The 19321-nt window shown below is 34.0% G+C and overlaps 1 protein-coding gene across 1 annotated transcript in view; it reads right to left on the bottom strand.

Annotated features, from left to right (window-relative positions):
* The window catches only part of DGKB (diacylglycerol kinase beta), a 302803-nt gene that overhangs the window by 49221 nt on the left and 234261 nt on the right, over window positions 1–19321 (bottom strand). Inside the window, exons 22-23 of the mRNA XM_088150655.1 lie at window positions 12940–13030; window positions 6809–7004 (exon numbers count right to left, since the gene is read on the bottom strand). Coding sequence (XP_088006781.1) covers window positions 6809–7004; window positions 12940–13030 — 287 coding nt within the window. The remainder of the gene's footprint in view (window positions 1–6808; window positions 7005–12939; window positions 13031–19321) is intronic.

Raw genomic sequence — 19321 nt, forward strand, 5'->3', positions numbered from 1 at the left:
TTTGCTTGAACACTAAGAACTCCACCAAGTGTACACATCCCTTCTTTATTAAAGAGTATTTAATGAAGTGCTAAAAGACATTGGGTAATTTCCTCCATTTTTGTTGTTATTAAAATAGTTAGAATTGTTAAAGGTTACCCTTGTAGATGCTAACCTGTAAATGTCAAAGCATATAAAACAGCAAAGTAATTTATGAATAAATTAAATGTACTTCTTACTGTATTTTTATAATATTTTGATTTTGCAATGGCTCCCTTACTACAGGTAACATCATCCTTTTGTGAGAGATGGATAAAATATGTTATTATTGACAAAGAAATAGTAACGAGCATGCTAAGAGTGTAGCTGCAATACTAAGTACCTAGCTGCCAAACACTCTACCTCAAACTAGGAAGAGATCAGGAGACATCACCATGGTCACCAAAGGGCCTCTAAGCAGCTCCCAGGGGCACAGGAAATAGGGAGGGGGGAAATCTCTCTGGAGTAAGATAAGGTAAGACAGAGCCAGTTTAAGGTGGCTTGACCTGTCCAAAGTGATACTTAGAAGAGATCTTTTAGGAATGAGTGAACTCTTGCCCTCCCAGCCTTCATTACCATTACAAAAACCACACCCCGCATAGCTAATCACCTATTTACCATGAACATGTAATGTATGTAGTATGTAGTATGTAGTATGTAGGGGTCTGTAGGACGGGGTTAATATGAAATAGGCGGTCGTGTAGAGTGTAACTTGGAGTACTTGGACCAATGAGGAAACAAGAAGGGATTTACGGCCGGGGGTAGAGATGTTTAAAAACTGCTGAGATCTATGTTTCGGGGTGGACTCCAGCTTGCAGCTTTTGAGTTCCACCAGCCTTTGCAAACGCTTCAATAAACTTTACTTCTGACTAACCCAGAGAAAGACTAGTGAGTGCTTGTTTCGCACACTTTCCTGTTGTGTGTGTTTTTATAGTTTTTTATAGTTTTAATTATTGTTTTATATGTATTTATGGGTTTTTTGATTGAGATTTATATGCCGCCCAGAGTCACTTTTTTGTGAGATGGGCAGCTATATAAATATAATAATTAAATAAATAAATAAATCTAAGTTCTAGTATTTAGGGTGTCAAGCTTCAATTAGTTGAATTTGTAGATTAATCAAACAGAACTTGTTAAGGGTCAGGTTTAATCAGTAACTTTATTTCAGGTAATTTTGGTTCTCTAACTGGAAACTGAAATTCATTACTGAAGATTGTTTTTCTTCCTTGCAAGGTATGACCATTTTTGATATGCCAAAATATATCCATATTCAAGGTGAGCACATTTTTAAAGCACTAACTACAATTATTTGGTTGTTATCTCAAGCTATAATACATAATGGCACTTCTGAATATCCTATCTTCTTTCCAACTTCCTTGAACACAAACGTACTTTTTTTTTTCTTTTTGGTACCTCTTCAATTCATAAAACATCACAAAGCCCTAGTCATAGTTTCCCAAAATTTCCAGAAATATAGAATAGTGTGATATTATTAAAATAGGAAAGGATATATATGTTGGTGTATGTATGTTTGTTTCCAAAGGAATGGCAAACACTCAAAAGTGTAAAGCAAATAGGTATATTCTAGAATGGACATATTTTTAGAAACCAGATGTAAGAAAATCTGGCTGACCTACAAACATCCTTATTGGCTTAATATAAAACTTAGTGCATACAAGACTTAAAGGGTCAGCAAACAAGAACTACTCTCAAGCCAACAGAGAACCTAGGCTTCATGGCATCCTTGTTTTTTATGGCTGGAAAACTTCTGGGCCATGTGCCCTTTCAGGTATTTCAGGAACTGTAAAATTCTTTAGAGTCCTTCAGCATGCTTTGTATGCAAAAGATCTCAAGTTCACTTACTTCCTCTTCTTAACTCAAGGTGCTAAAGAGAAAAACTGAACCCTTCTACATGTTTATGGCATGTGAACAATATGAAAGACTTGTTAGCATCTTAAGAGCTCCAAGGCATTTAGACAAATTGAGTCTATTGATAGAATCAAATGTTCTGCTATGAGACTTCTGCGATCACAGTGCAGCCCCCTGTCCAACCTAAGATTTTCATGGTGCATGAAAAACTGCAGAAGACTCTAGTCAGTGTTGGGAATTTTGTCTGTGTGTTTAAAATTCAACATGCGGATAAAATTTCAAGATATAGTATGAAGTTTACCAGTTGGGGGAAAAAAAGTAGCTGTTTTTTGACAACAGTGGAAATGAAAGCAAAACTGAAAAGGACTGAGCTCAAGTGAACAATCCCATTCAAAGGCAAAAAAAATTTTTTTTTTTTAAATTAATATTTGTTTATCTTCTGCAGGCATTTAGCTTGCTTACATAAGAACAGAGGAGATGAGATGGAAGGCTCCACCCAAGATTCCTATCTACTTCCTGAGTTGAAGGAGAATGTCTGAAGACAGAAACCTGATTTAATATGACTCTTATTCAAGGCAGGCTTCTATTGACATTCAAATGAATGTGAGTATAAATGAGGTCACTCAGTCATTCAAAGCAGTGTGTCAATTTTAGCCACTTCCACATTACAGCCCTTTGATGTTGCACACCCATTTTGTGTGTATATCCATGTAATTAGCAGGAAGTGGAATTAAGACAGAGGTTTCATTCAGACATATAGAACAATCCTTACAATACATTAAAAAAACTTGTCCAATGTCAATAAAAAAAATTCATGTTTGCCTATTTTACTGCTTTCTATTAATTCTGGGAGGAGGATTGTCTTCTCTTTATTTCCCCAAAGAGGTCCTTACCTAGTCACATGTGGAAGAGGGAGATTTAATTACTGATTTTCTTTCATTCTTGGTATACATCCGAATGCTACATACAAGATATACAGTGTGTCTCTTTTGACTGTGGGGGGAAAAGCTAACACTAAAACAACTATGGCAGTCCATTCAAAAAACACTTAAAAGGCTGTGTGCCACTGTCCCTGTCCCCCCCCCCCATCCCCAAATCCAAAAGGATACAATAAGGAAGCAGGAGCTAGAAGCAAATAAAGAATAATTTTATCTACACAAGTAATACTGTCTATAGTAGTGCTTAACATCCTATCATATTTTAGCTTGTCCAATATACAAAGCCCAGGATGTTATCGCAATAAAAGCCAACAGATTATTTTCTTTTCTCCCTTAGGAAAGGACCAGTAGTTCATCTGCTTTGGAGACAGAATGTTACAGGTTCAGTCACTGGTATTTCCAAATAAGCTGGAAAATTCCAGTCTGAAACCGTGTTAAACCACTGCCTGTTGGTACTGATAATACTATTTAAGATGAACCAGTGCTAGAAGTTTTGTTTCTATGAGCAGAATAAAAGAGTACACTCAGGACCAAAGATACAATGTGTGTGTGTGTGGGGGGGGGGGACTTTGCTGTTCCTGACAGTAGGTGGCCTTAAACTGAGATGATCCCATCAGAGAGTGGAAATGCTACTCATTCTGCAGAAATCACATACTATACACGCGCACACAAACACCCAATGCATCCCGACAGTCTTACTTCCTGCCACAATACTGAGAAATAACAAAAATTCTATCCATGTTGTTCTCAATAGCCAGTAAGCAGATCTGCAGTATTTGCATTTGGAATTGTGGTAGAGGTAAGACTTTCTGACTTTCTCCAACGCTACAAGGACGGTGCTTTCATTTTAAGGTATAGGCATTGATACATCTTCTAAACATTTCAGACACTATTTTATTCTGTCCTCTCTCTCTGGTACACGCAGTCTTTTTTAATGATGGTGAGAGCTGGCTGTTAGTGATTTTTTAAAAAAGGACATCATAAAAATCTTCTGCTGCTAGCTGAATTTGTTTTGGCATGCAGAGTCCAATGCACCTGCAGAGAGAATGTTCTCAATAATGGATGACATCTGGTTGAAGACAAAAGTGGAATGTCAGTAGTTCTACTAAAGGGTATGGCAGTGGTTAGAGCCAATCTAGCTGGCAACGGCTCTGAGGCCTCTGAATAACTATTTGGCAGCATGCTGCTTCTTTAGAAAACAAATTCTTACAAACTCTAAGCCTACAAAGATAACACTAGTTTAGGTCCATCTACTAGAAATTTGGCTTAAACAACACAAGCATTGAGACAGTAAAACTGATCTTTGGGATAATTTAATTTGCAGGTGTACGTGCCAAGAACATAACAGTGATATATTCACATTGCTAGCTTTTACACCTTCTTATGCATAGGATGAAAATGAGACCTCATCTTTAGACTGCAGCTAACATTTTAAAAACAGAGAGAAAAAGGAGAGAAAAACTGATGCAGAAGACAGGAAAATGGTGCTCCTTTTGGAAGCTGCTACCTATAGCAACTGCTTCAGTTTGAATATAATAAGGTCAGGCATGGAAAGATGGTGAATGTCAGATAATATCATTTCCTATAGCTTGCATTTAAAAGAAATGCAAAATAAATAAAAAAGTGAGAGGGGGGAGTTAGAGTTTTATTTGCTGTACTTATTACTTTTCAACTTTTATTCCATTTTATCCTAGTGTTTTAGGTGGGTAAGAACATTTTTTTAATTAATGAACTGATTCTTGTATTTGAATGTATCACATATTTTCCAGTGCAGAATATGAAGGAAGAAAAGAAAGGTAGGTAGCAGAATTATTTATGTCCAGCTGAGAATAGGTATTAAATTAGTACTCAGACTGGAATAAACATAGACAATCATAGAAAACAAGCAAACAGAATTAAGCCCTATCATGATACTCGCTGCCATCCTATGTCTTTTCCGGCTGGGTGACAAAATATAGTGTATATATGATCGGGTGAATGGTTGAATATTTTCAAGGTGATGATTGATTAAATCATAGCCAATAGCACGTCTCCTCTGTCTTCCTTCCTTAAATACAAGCACCTCATATTATATAATCAAGCTGAAATAGTTTTTCTTCTGTAACATTCTTAATGATTTAGAAATACCAGATTCAGGGTAGATATTTTGAAGTTAACATGGGACTATATACACGACACATAACAGAATAGGAGAAAGGCATTTTCAGGGGTGAGTTTTGGGTTACAGGGGTGAGTTTTGGGTATGACAAATTTGGGGTTGACTTTTCTTCTGCTTTTCTCTACTTGCAGTATCTTGTTTCAAGCTCTTGCTGGAAGGAAGAAAAGCAGTCAGACACTTTAGAGAGCCAAGGGGTAGTTAGAGAAAAAAGGAGCATTCCTTGCTTTATGCATGGAAAACAATTAAAAGATTGATATGCCTTATCAATCACATCTAGTTTTCCATCCAAGCGTGGGGGAAACGCTGTATCTTCTGGCCTACAGTGTTACCACATCTGAGGTTTATATAAAAAGTTTCCTTTTTAACCACTCACTTGTCCTTCTATAGGTAGCCTTGAATGAAAAGTTTCTCTAGCTCTGCATGGTCTTTCTTTCTTTGCTTCAGTTCCATGCCTCTGCTATGTATTACATCCATGGTCTCAGCCCAGACTTTTCCCTCTGTTTTCCCCCAACATTTTTGTCTGTTCTACATTTTTGGGCAGAAATATGCTTTTATCTTTGGGGATTGGGGGGGCAACATATTCAAATGATTTCAACAATAATTGCCATAATTTCCACTGGACACACTGGATTTCTGTCTCCTCCTATTATTTGCTCAGGTCTCTGTTTCTATCCCATAATTGTCCATCTGGCTCCTACCACTTAATTAAATGCCTATTCTGTAATCTGCTTCTGAGTTCTTTGTTCTATAGCATCATTTCTCTGAGATTTCCTACAAATTGGTTTTCTGTAACTCAATCTCCCTATTTGCCTATACAGATAATCCTATCCTTACCACATCTGCAACGATGTTAAGACAGACTGCCCATCCAAGAGTAAAATAAATTTAGGACCTGCATGACATGTTAATCCTAGTCAAACTGCCTTTTCACCTCCCTAACAGAAACGGAACTGTTTGCTAACATTGTACTGTTGACATTTCAATTCCCGTAGTAGTTAGTTAGAATGCCTGGGAACTTTCCTTCATATTACTGTAACTCTGTTAATCAATGCCAGAATTTTCATTTTACAAAATCCCTACATAGATAGGTCATGAAAAAGATTTAAGTAGTTACTGTATGTATAAAGCAAAATATCCATTTGGTTGGCAAAGCTACATTAGGATTAAAAGAAGAGCAGCATAGTAAGGCTAAGCTTTCACTGACATTTTGGCATTCATGGAAAGACCTAGTTTGCAAATTAATTCCAAGGCCTATTAAGATAATTAAAACATTAAAAGGAATAGAAACTGGCATTAAGAAAACCTTATATGAACCAGGAAGTCTTTTGTTCAAGCTAGTGAATATTGTTTCACTCAGGAAATAAAAGCAACTGATAGGATATTTATTAAATTACTCAGAGATTAACAAACAAATATATTATTTGTCTTGGTTCTCAAGACAAGATTTAGAATAAACCTTGTCATTTGCAAAATGCAGCAAATCTTGTCATTGTACAAATTGTACAAACACATCTGTAGTAAAATAAGTGTATTTTTATATCAGCCAAGAAAGTGTATTTAATTTGGAAATAGATATCCTTTTTTGAAACTGTCAAGGAATCACAAAATCTGAGCCCAGACAGGAAGCATACTGTTTAAATAGCTGATAGACATAAACTTTTCACCTGCCCTAGTTAGAGCTTTTCTATAAATCCCCTCCACCAGAAAATCACTCATATGTTAAACAATCTTGTTATTTTTAATGGTTGATCTATTATTTTCTGTTATTTTAAAATATGAAAGTTTGAACCCAGAACCAACTTTTCATTTAAAATTGGAAACTCACCTTGGCATGCAAACTTCAGTTCCTTAGCATCTGTAACAGCGGTCCTTTTATCTGGCCTATTCTTTTCAAATCGACGATGGGTTCGCCTTTTCTTGGTCTCACCCCAAAGATTTGATCCTCCATGCATGCTTGGAATGTTCAAAATAGCAATTCCTTCCAGAGAAATATTATTCAGATCTATCTGAATTCCATCACACTTGTGAGCCAGAGAAAGAGAAACAGAGGCAGAGATGGAGAGAATGAGGATAAAATAAAATAAAGAGGAGGAAATCAATGAGAGATCAAAGGATGTCAGCATTTTTGTTATATAAATTATTTTACTAAACATATATTTCTGTATTAATTTTCTATATCTGATTACTTGACAAAATAGCTAAGAGCCCAGAATTTGGATCCTGGAGTGAATAACGTCCCTTGTCACAAGTCATGAATGCAACAGAAAACTAAACAACTTGACAGAAAACAAAACAAAACAAAACAAAACCCTATATCTCAGTCTTATCCAATCTCATGCCCCCCCCCACAGATGTGATGGACTACAACTTGCATCATGTTGGCTGAGGATGATGGATGTGCAGACTAGTGGTATGTACTGCTAAAGGACTGGACTTCGCATATACTACCTCTTTCCTAAACTGTCCCAACAATTTCAGGATAAATGCACTTTTTTCTTTATTCTTATTTTATCTACCTGCTATATATTTCAACCTTTGTGGTCACAGTCATTTTAATTTCCTATACTAGTTTTCCCCAACTTAGTGAGTTCCATATGTTGGACTTCAACTCCTACCAGCTATGGGAAAGCTGCTTTATAAAGAGCTTATTTCTTCTCAACTTGTGTTGGGTAGCATTGGTCCTCAGGATGTTATTTATTTATTTACTTACTTACTTACTTATTTATTTATCACATTTATATAGTTACCTATCTCATGTACATGACACTGGGTGGTGTAAAATAAAAACAGACCATAAAAAGAAACATTAACCTATTATGTTATATTATGTTATTATAATTCCTGTCCAGCAACATAAAATACCCATATAATACATAGGCAGTACAGGAACAAAATATAAACTTATTTCCAAACAATAGATGAATCTGGAATAGTCTTTTGGTAGGCTTTAATAGCTAGCACACAAAATATTAATATCATGTAGGTAATAACAGACTAGTTGGGTGCTTCCCAGATGCTGCTTGACCTCCTACAGCTATGGGAAGATGATTCCAATAGACCTGATTCTTTTCCGTATTGTTAGGTCACCTTGATCCTTAAAATGCTATTGGTTTTCCCATTTAGGGTGATGGGACCTGATATCCAACAGCCTCTGTAAGGCTGTAAATGTCTTTAATCTGTACTATTTCAACAATAAGCATATTAGTTACAGCTAATCATTTTAATATGCTTTTAATAATCAAGTTTAAATCTGCACACAAAGTTTAAATCTATATATAGTATTCATTATTTATTCCTAACACCTGCAGTAACACAGGCAGGAACTACATGGTGGCGGTATTGATAACAAAGTGTGTAAAGTTGTATAATGGAGGCACATTGTGTGTGTGTGTGTGTGTGTTTAGTAACAAGTTATTTTTTTATTAGAATCAAACTTTTTTACATGTCATATAGGTGTTAAGTATTAAGAGGATTTCTTTTTACTAAAAATTCTGCTCATGTGTATACTCACTTACTGCTATACATTCTTGATAAACAGATATTAATTTCATAATTAAAAGTAATCTTGTGTAAATACCCTGCAGGCCTCAATGAATCAAACACATACTGTGTGTCAGGCCTCCCACTGTCTTCAAGTGGAATGTACTGGCTGGATAATTAGATAGTACATATTTTTTAACCTTATTTGCATGCATATTATATCTTTTGCACACTGACAAGCAGCAGTAACAACAAAAGTCAGATTACCACAGGGAATTCCCACAAAGAAGTCTTCATTCCTTATAATTTGCAGCCTAAATTAAAATAATTTGATCTTTGACAAGGATGAAATGTCAAGCCGAAGGGGGTCCTCTACAAGCCACAGCCTGTGGCTTCAGAAATCTGCCTAATTTATGTCAGTCACTTCTTAATACATATTTAAGTATTACACGAAAAAGATGATAAATATGCAATCTGACACCTTTGGTATTTCCCTGCTGTTAATTTATAAAGGTCTTGTGCCCCCCCTCCATCTGACTAAAATTATTTAAATAAAGGGAGAATTGTGATATAAGATGGTGCGGGGAGCATTTTCACTCAATATCAAACACAGCAGGCAGTACGCTAAGACAATTATTTCACTAGGCCTCAGAATCATGCTGTGATGAGTTACTTTCAGAATTAGTAAAGAAGAATTTCTTTTGTTCAGACATAGAAGAATTTCCGTACAAATCTGTTTTCATTTTGCTAACATATCAAAATTGTATTATATATTTCCTGCTTTTATTTTTGATATAAAGTATAGAAATTATTTTGCAAAGTTTTGGTAAATGATATAAATATGAGTGTCTACAAGCATTTGTTTGTCCATCTACCCACCCATCCTTTCCCTTGTAAACAAAAAAGTCTGTAGAAAATAATACATATTGTATGATTAAAACAACATAAGTGCACTGTATAATTGAACATTATCAAATGGCAAGGTCAGCAACATGTGGTTCTCCAGATGTTGGACTGGACTTCCATCATTCTAAAGGACTCATCGTTCTAGCTCAAGCTAATGGGGAGTGTTGTCAACAACATCAAGCACATATTGCCCATCCTTCTTATAAGGAAACCCTGCTGGCTCAGACTGAATTCAGTTCAGAGTTTTGTCACACAATGGACATGAGATGATTCCAGGAGCACTTCATGCCATACTTGTATACAAGCTGCTTCCTTGCAATTGTCCTGTCACCAGCAACTAGTGTTCAGTAAAACATGAGCTTTGAAAACTATCCTGTTAATAGCTGATGATAATTGTAATCACTATGAATTAATCATTACTTTTTAAATCCTAAGTCATTAGTGAATTCCATAAATATATGATATCACAAACAAGTGCTATTTGTCCTGAATCTTCTTATATATTATACATGAACTTCTGTTATATTCTTAGATAGCTGTTGTCTCCATATAATATATCTAATATTTTAGTTTATTAGATTATATTCAACTTACTCTGCCTTTAACATATGCAATATCATTTTTGTATTTTTTTTTTCAAAACAGCACTTATAGTCAGTTCTCAGACTTGTTCATCTGATTTTTAACAATGGAGCTTTACATGCCTTGCTTTTGGGAAAAAAAAAAGAAGAAGAATGAGTAAGTCTTTCAAATTAATGTGCATCACTGTTTGTGCCAATTCCTTGAAAAACAGGTTTGAACTTGTGCTGATTCCTGAGAAAGTTACACATGAAGTCAAGCTTCAACCCTATTTTACTGAATCTTTGAAATAATGTTTCACATATATTTCTGTTCCTTTATTTCCCTCTGTCCCCCCACCCCACCCCCCGCAAAAAAGAAAAAGAAAAAGAAAAAGAAAAAGAAAAAGAAAAAGAAAAAGAAAAAGAAAAAGAAAAAGAAAAAGGCTACAGTGAAAATGGGAAGAGAATACAGATTTCTGGCTATTTCTGTAAGAGAAAATACAAGCTCTGGCAACCCAGGTTACTTCCCTGGAGGGTATCATTGTCTTTCTCCACTGTTTCTAGCCAAGAGAACTTCTGAATGTATTTAAAAAAAAAACCAACATAATCCAAAATAGCTCTTTGGAAATATAACCCCTTTGCCCTGCTACCTATTTTCTAGCTAAGGTGTTGTAATCACTGTTTAGAATGACTTAAACTGTGGGCTACATAAATACTCCTGCAGGAAAGAGGGTCCCAACTTTTCTCTCACTTTGCCAAATATGGGGCAGAAAATATCTTCCAAGCAGTAATGTGTGTACATGCCTGAATTCAGGAAAGCAGCCCAAATGAACACAGAGGAATATCAAGCTAAATGCATAAATTAGGCTCCCCATGTTAGAATATAGATTCTTTTTTTGTTGTTCTTGTTACAAAATCTGATATTCATGTTTCAGGTTATACAAGACCTACATCACTATTTAAATTACTTAAATTCAGCCATTTTAGAAAATGCAAAAACAGCTCTCCTTATTAATCCCTACTTTAACAGAAATCCCCTCTCATTCCTGTATTTCACCTGTTAATACATGATTCATAATGTAGTACATGATACCTCTGTAGTGTCAATCCTCAATGGTCAATGAGTTAGGGTGCTGTTAATTTCAGAGGGATGACCTGGATTTTGATGCTGTCAAAATATTATATTATAACTGAATACCTCAATATCAGCTTTTTGTGTGTACATACATATTGATACATCCTGATGTAAATATGTAAAGAGATTGAATTTTCAACTCAATTTTCAGTAGCAGTGCTGGCCTTCTGAAATGCCCAGCCGCTAGAGATGAGGTTAGCTCCTACTTTAACTAACCTCTGGAAGCAAGTGAAAAAGAGGCTTTTGTAACTTTATGTCAGGATTTTGGTTTCTTTTATATGTTTTAAGGGTTTTTGTTTTATTTCTATTGCTTACTGTGGATGTTTAATGGTTGTTGCATTTCTGTAAGTATTTAAGCTGCAATGCATCCCCTTCAGGAGCAGCGACAAATTATTTATCTATTTATGGGATATCTCAGTTGGATTTGGTGTTCATTGGTCTCAACTCAGTACATTGCATTGCATCTTGACACTGATCTATGGATCCATAGAGAAGGGTAACATTAGCATAGTTTTCTTACTTTTCTAGCAGTGAGCTAGCACAAAATATAACATTATAATTATATAATTAAATACTAAAGAATCCAAAGAACAAGCAGGAAATCAAACTTTACCACATTTAAAATTCCTAGGTGGGAATTTTGGGATTTTTAGTCTTCAAATTTCTAACAGTTGCTAGGTTGAAGAATGTTATTTTAAGTAAGCAGCACTATAAATCAGCAAGAATGTTATTGTCTCTAGATCACAGGTATGTCTGTATTTAAGAAAAATAGTTGAAGTGAAGTGAATTGGTCTGGGTTATTTCTGAAGTCTGAATTTTATAACCTTTAAAGCTCTATTCACTTTATAGACCTTTCTGATTTAAAGGTTAAAGAATGCATCTGGAGGTAGAATATCCCTCTTTATTAAGTGACTTTGTCTGTACAGAGGGCCAGTTTATCATTAAGCGTACAGTAGTAACAGAAGAATCCAAAAAGTGCTAACCCTCCCATCAAGATTTATGCAAATTCTATCAACATCTGATGGTAGAATTATATAAAGTGTCTCTTTCTGAAAATTTAATCTGGTTAAATATTTACATCAAGATGTATTTATGTGTATACATCTTGCTGAATGGTGTTCCTAGTAAATATCTTTTCATACTCTGATTTTTTAGAGAAAATGAATAATTGCAGATTTTATTCTGGGTTTTGGCATAAACTTGTAAAATCCTGAACAGTTGGGAACACAATATCTGTGAGATTGTTTTCTTCATAGAGATCCATGTATCTTCCTAGTTGTGCCACATCCTGTGGATATTTACTTGATATCAACCAGTCTATTCTTCAGAGAGCCCTCACCCCAGAGATAAAACATGTACCACCTTGGTTAATAATTGGTTGGTATTTAACTTGACATTTGAGATCTTATGATGACCATGGGCATAGTCATATTATTTTATATGTTTCTTATTGTTTTATATGTTTTGTTTGATTTTATTGTATTTATACATATTTTTTATTTATGTACATGGCCTAGGATTGCACTGCATGATACACACACTGTAAAATATTTTAAAGGAATAAATAAAAGTAGACAAATAGACAAAGATAAATAAGATGAATCTGTTTTTTTACAGTATGACTTGGCAATCACTAAAATGAACCTTATTCCATTATTTAGGACTACAACAAAGAGAATTGAATTGTGTGGTCTGGACATCAAAACTAAATGCATTTCATTGCCTAACTGAATGTCTTGAACCTGGCATCATTCCCATTTTTATTTTTATTTGTAGTGATTTCCCCCCCCCAGTTTGAATAGATGTATCATGTTTGTTTGGATTAACATATAGTTCTATGTTAGCTAGAACAATACGTAGCAATCACTTTCTTACTTCTATTTCCAGAGATTCATGCAGCTTTTTGCAGGTAGCAGAGAAAGTTTCAGAAGTGCCAAATTCAAAATACCAAAATTTATTCTTCATTCTGAAATATGAAGACCGAAAAAAGAAAGGAAAGAAAGAAACATCAATAGCTGTTCATTAAATAAGTTAGCATCTTGACTTCTACCATAAAGGATTATAACATCTGACACCCATTCTGAAATGGATGAGCTCATAACTTTCAAAAACTTAAATGTGACTGTCAGGAGATATATCCCCCAGGTACAAAAAGGTTTTTTAGCAGAGATAGATTAGATTTTTCTTACGGCTTTTGGCAATTGCTGATTAACCAAAATGAGGCCTTTCAAACTTACTCTATTTTATGCATTACACCATCTAATTTTATTCTAATGCTGTCCAAAACGTAGTTCCAAGGTGTATCACCATAAGTGGGGTGGAATAAAATGTAATAATCCCTAAGCAAATGGTGTGGTTTATTGTTCATTATGACAAGTATTTAAAAAAGAAAAAAATATATGTATTCCTGCATCCCATATTTTCAGAGCATTGGCTGTAAGGAGATATTGATTAGAAATTGAAGAGAATATAAAACTGGAATGTTTTAAAAGTTATAAGCAATTCAGCAGCTTATAAAACCTAATAGAAAACACACTGCATATTATCTTAAATATAATACCTATTACATATGTTTCAAATACACTTTTACATAAATCAATCTGTGATCAGGTGAAACTTACTAGTTGGTTGTGTCTGTTCTCCATTTACTGCTTAATTTTAAAATGCAGTTTAGGATTTGGTGAGCTAATTATTGAACAGAATTGACTTTATATAAATGCCAGTTCATGAATAATCCTTTGTTCCTACATATATGTGTTATCACAGTCCATGAAAATGAAGTTAATGGCACTAATCACAAATGGATGCTTTAGATGTACTTCATGTTTAATACTGATTTGTACAGTTAAGAGCATTTAATGTATTAATATTCTAATCACTGATCTTGGTAAAGGCATGCGTCATAGTACATCTTTACTCTAGTGCAATTTTTCTATACAACTCCCTCAGCTATTGCAAAATGAGCCCTCTTCCCCCACCTTGTGGCCCACAAGTAATTGACCCAAATCTGGTTCATCTTTAGTTGAAAGATTCACAACAGTTTTTAGCCTATTCTCAGTGGAGCTTTATGCTACCCAAATCAAGACATTTCCAAGAGATTCCAAAAAGCTCCATATAAATAGAAACAGCATACCATTAATAATTATAAGGGAGATCCAATCATTTTTAGGAATGACCTACTTTACTTTCCAGAAGATCAGAAGCTTTGAATGAAGTAGTATATTCTCCACTTACACATTCATTTAAAAGCACAAAAAACATTTTTTTTGTTACTGAACATAATAGTGGTGTGTAACTTTTCTGTTGCTGTACCCAGGAATCAAAGCTAACTAGGAAAGTCCATTTAAGTGGCAAATAGCTCTAAACCAACTTGGCCAACTAAAATCTTTGTTCTTTTACCCTTAAGGGCTGACATTTTTTCTTGTTGATATTCCTACTTCAATAGGATTTTTTCCACATTTGTAACTTTGCTGTACTTTAAAAAAGGCCATTTAAATGGAATATTTCACCTCTAGATAATGAATTTCTTGGCCTATTGATATACGTATAGCAGAAACATGAGAAGTATTTCTAGAGACAAAACTGTGATATGGAGAATTTTGTTCCAATATCTCATCATGATTTCTTTTTCATATAATGTTTTATTTAAGAAATAGATGTTTTGAACTCAGATAGATTTGTACCAACTTGTCCATTGTTAGATTAATAGACATAGTTTTCTTTATTTTATAATAGTTAAGGAAAATACAAGTGTGACATAGCATTAACTTTTTAATGTGATTGTTCCTAAGAATCCAGTGCTATTTCTCCAATGCAAGACTGCACCCTTACAAGAAAACAATTACATATACCACCAGAATCAGAATAATTTGTGATGATTAAACATGCTAAAACTGTCTAAGAATATATTCAAAAGTAGAAGAGTTTATTTAAAAGTTTTTTTAGAAATTGCACCATTATGCAATGTTTAGCAAGCAGGAAATGCAAAAAGCTTCAGACAGAAGCAGCTTAAAAAAACTGCATAACTCTTTCCAGTGTTTATGACTTCTCTGTAAAGTGGTTCACATTTTCTAACCAATCACATATCCCACTGGCTTACTCTATTATGTCTACTATTTCCATATAACTCTTGACAGCCTACATTTTCCTGTTGTAATCCTACATCACTCTGTATATAATTTATGTTTGTGCATTTTTAAAGATTATTTATACTGAACTTTATATAAATTATATACATTATAGGTCATTTAGTGTGTGTATGTGTGTATTTATTTTTCTGCATATAAAAAAGCATTGATGTACTTGAAATGCTTTATTAAAAGTCCTTGCTTTGCATATAGTAAGTGGAAATTTCTGACTCCTATCAGGTCTCTCCCAATTCTTTGCATACAATTACAATATATTATAAAGTTATTGCTGCCACAGATATAAATATATATATTCTATAAATAGAATGGTTAGTGAAATTAAAACCAAGCAATCGCTTTGCTCTGAAGTGGCCATTCCAAAATTACTATCATAGGAATATGCCGTAAATTGTCAAGCACATGTTCTGCATGTTAGCACTGTGCATGAGGACTAAGAGCGCAGTTTATCACCCATCAAGACAGATACAATAGAAGAGAATATATGCAGCTCAGGGTTGAACTGTGGAGTCCTTGGTGCTGACATTTCATTACCCAACTAGGTAACATCATCAGTGCACTGAAAACACATCTGCAAGCAAACAACCAAACTCAGAGAGCACCAAGGACTCCACAGACGTATACAGCCTAGCAGTATCATATCATGGAAAGGGCTTTACCTCAGTGGTAGACCTGATATTTATCTTCAAAAGATCCCAAATTCAACTATTGGCAATGCAAGTGGAGCTACAAAAGACTCAGCCAGAATTTTGGAGAACTGCTACAACTCAATTCTGAATTAGATGGATCAATGGTCTGACATCAAAAATGCTTCTTCCTGTGTTCTGTCAAGCAGGTGTCTGATAAATCCTCCACCCTGCTAGTATGCCCTCAAGTTTGAAATCCTATATAGCAGGATTCACTATAGATAAACAATGCTTTTTTTTTAGAATTAAAAATATGCATATTAAATAAATATTTAATTCAGTTAACCCAACATTCAAAAGATACAATGTCATATTCATCAAAGTTTCTTGTAGGTTTAGGGGTTGTGATTGACACTGGATAAAATTAAGCCAGTTTGGTTTTCACTACTAAAATAAGCTGTGGTGCAGCTTTGCATTATGATGTTAATTAAAAAACCCCCACTGTTAAAACTATTTTATATAACCTTTCTGATTAAGCAATTAGATAGCATATCATCAGAAAAAAAAATTGCCCTGTTTCTAAATATGGAAATAATAAATGTTTTATTATACACCTGATGAACTCATGAGTTACTGCATCACAATCTGCAAAGCAGAATTTAAATACTGTACATAATGATGAGTTTAGTTATGGATTATTATCCAAAATGAATTGACCCATGAGGTCATATAACAAAATGCTTTTTAAAAATATCTTTTCAAGATTATTGTTTGTACAGATTGCACAGATACTTAATTTATAGAATCTTGAATTTGGCAGCATTTAAAGAATTACATGACATAGTTATAATTCTTCATTCTTTTAAACACTTGAGCCTTGACCAGGGATACTTGCAAAACAAAAACAAAAAAACCTTAAATCATGAAACTTTACAGATTAACAATTTCCCTTGAGTAACAGATTTTCCTCAGAACATGTCAGAATCATAAAGTGAATATTTGAAGCAGCTGGTTTTTTTTTCTTAGAAAATCCCATAAAGTAGCTCTTCCTCAAGCTGAAAAGTTGGCGGATTCTAGTCCAACACATCTGGAAGGCACTAGGTTGGAAGGAGGTTTCAGAAGCATTATTTTCCATTTAGAGTAAGAAACTAGGATGGGATGAGAGAACTGTAGACTGAGTGATTGAAATTGTAACAGAAGTATGGATTAACCTCTGTTCTGAGTTCATTTCAAGCCATCCCTCCAAAACACCATGTGTAAAAGAGAATTTAAATACTGTACAAAATGACGAATTTAGTTATGGATTATTATCCAAAATGAATTGACCAATGAGCTCATATAACAAATTGCTTTTTAAAAATATCTTCTCAATTTTTATAGAGAATTTTTATAAAGTTATCTTAGTGTTTTAATATTATAGTATTGTGTTAGCAATGCTAGCTTTTATTTACCTTATATTTTGTATAAGTTTCAGACTTATTATTGAAACGGGTATAACTTTTCCTGATTGAATTTTACATTGGTCTATGACCAAAATAAAGATTTGATTGATTGATTTAGATCCAAATCAGAACTTCATTCTGAGGCAAATGACCATTTTGCTTTTTTACAAAATTGAATGAAATTTGCAGACATAGTTGTTCCAACAGGTAATTTTCAATTTTGACCTTTGTTTTTTAAAAAGGTACTTTTAATAACTTTTACATTTTAATGAATAATTAGATTAAACTATGGCAAAGTTATAAGCACTACCAGAGTTAAGCCTACCAAATTCTAGATAGATTTTTAAAAAGAAAAAACTAGAGCAGATTTTATAGGTTGGCAAGAGAAATAACCTTGCATTTATAAACTTCGTTGTTTGTTGTTTCTGTTTTTGCAGAAGAGTGGCAACTTGTATGAAAGTGATATTTTACAGGCAGTTTTGAAGTTAACTTTAGGGAAGGGGCTTAAAAATGTTATTTCCCTCCTTGTTGTTTTGTTCACATGGTGGGGTACAGTGGGGTTATATTGTATATTGAAGAAAGAGTGGTGTTATGCTGAATGAAAATAAGGTATAGAGGGTTGTGTTTTTTTCACTTGCTCTTTTGACAATCCATGGTTGTAGTTTTTTTTTTTAATTCTCCATTTCTGATGGAGTATTCAAACAATACTTTATTGAGAAAACATCTGAAAGCTGAAATTTTACAAAAACAAATTCCTACCTCAATGTAGCTGGATAAATGAGGTATGAAAGGCTAAACATTTTGCAGCTGAGAAATTAAGAATTTAGTTAATTTTTTGTATCACCATACAGAGAAAATGAAATGTCCAGAACATGTTGGAGAATAAACTGAGCGGGCCACTGAATATAATGCTCTTAAGAGTTTGCGCACTCTTTCCTCAATGTCTTTTGCTCTTATCTTAAATACTTCAGAGGATAAATCAAAGAATCCAACCAAGATCCTGATCCTCCTCCTCCTCCCCCCTCCTCCTATTCTTCTTTAAAATTTTATTAAGGGTTTTGATTACAGTAGTAAAAACTAATACAAATTAAACTTAAAGAAAGAAATAAGAATAATAAGAAAGGACAAAAAGTGCAAGAAAAAAGAAAGAAAAAAGAAAAGAATCAATATGATAAAGGGGAAAAAAAAAGAAATATATAAAGAAGCAACTTCCAACCTTCATTACAACAAGTATAGACAAATTTAGTAACTTTTTAGTAACAGATATCACTTCATCCATATCCCATCCCTTATCTATAAGCAAATCCATAAAACATTGACTTTTCAATCCTGGTGTCAGCAAAAAGTCTGTAAAGGGTTGCCAGAACTTTGCAAACAAATGTCTTATTTTAACCTTGATCAAATAAACCAACTTTATATTCCTTCCTTTTATTTTTAACAGTCTTAATCTTTAGTTCATTCAAATATTGTCATAGGATTTGATTTCTCTTCAATTCTTTTTTATCCCATTGCACAGACTTCTTCAAGGGGTTAACAAGCTTTTGTAGATCCAATAAGAAAACATTGCCCAGCTCATTCTCTTAGTTTGTCATTTGTATTTCCCCTTTAATTTTTAAAACTTTAGCCAGTTTCTTTTGTAGATCCAATAAAGCATCCTTTTCTAAATTATTCTTTTGGCCTATCATTTGTAGTTCCATTTTTGGTCCTTTCTCTGTCTTGTCAGACAAAATTTGCTCCAGATCTGTCATTCCCTCATTGACATCTTTTGGACATAATCTATCCATGGAATCAGACATCATTACTGGCACTGTTGCTATTGTAGCTACTAATTTCTGGCTTCATTCTTCAAAAATCTCCTTTAATATTTCCAATGTTATAACATTTTGTGTCATTTTGTAAGCCCCAGTTAACCAACACCAAAAGCTGGTTTGTTACTATTTTCTTCTACTTAGAATTTTTAGTCCCCTCTAGTATCCAGTTTCTAAAACCTTAAAGTCACTTATCTTTGTTATGATAACAAATATGCCAAAATAACTTTAGTTCC

The sequence above is a fragment of the Python bivittatus genome, unplaced genomic scaffold (assembly GCF_059951505.1).
Source record: "Python bivittatus isolate LINGU-HERP-01145 unplaced genomic scaffold, Pbiv_v1 ctg000610_np1212, whole genome shotgun sequence".
NCBI lineage: Eukaryota > Metazoa > Chordata > Lepidosauria > Squamata > Pythonidae > Python > Python bivittatus.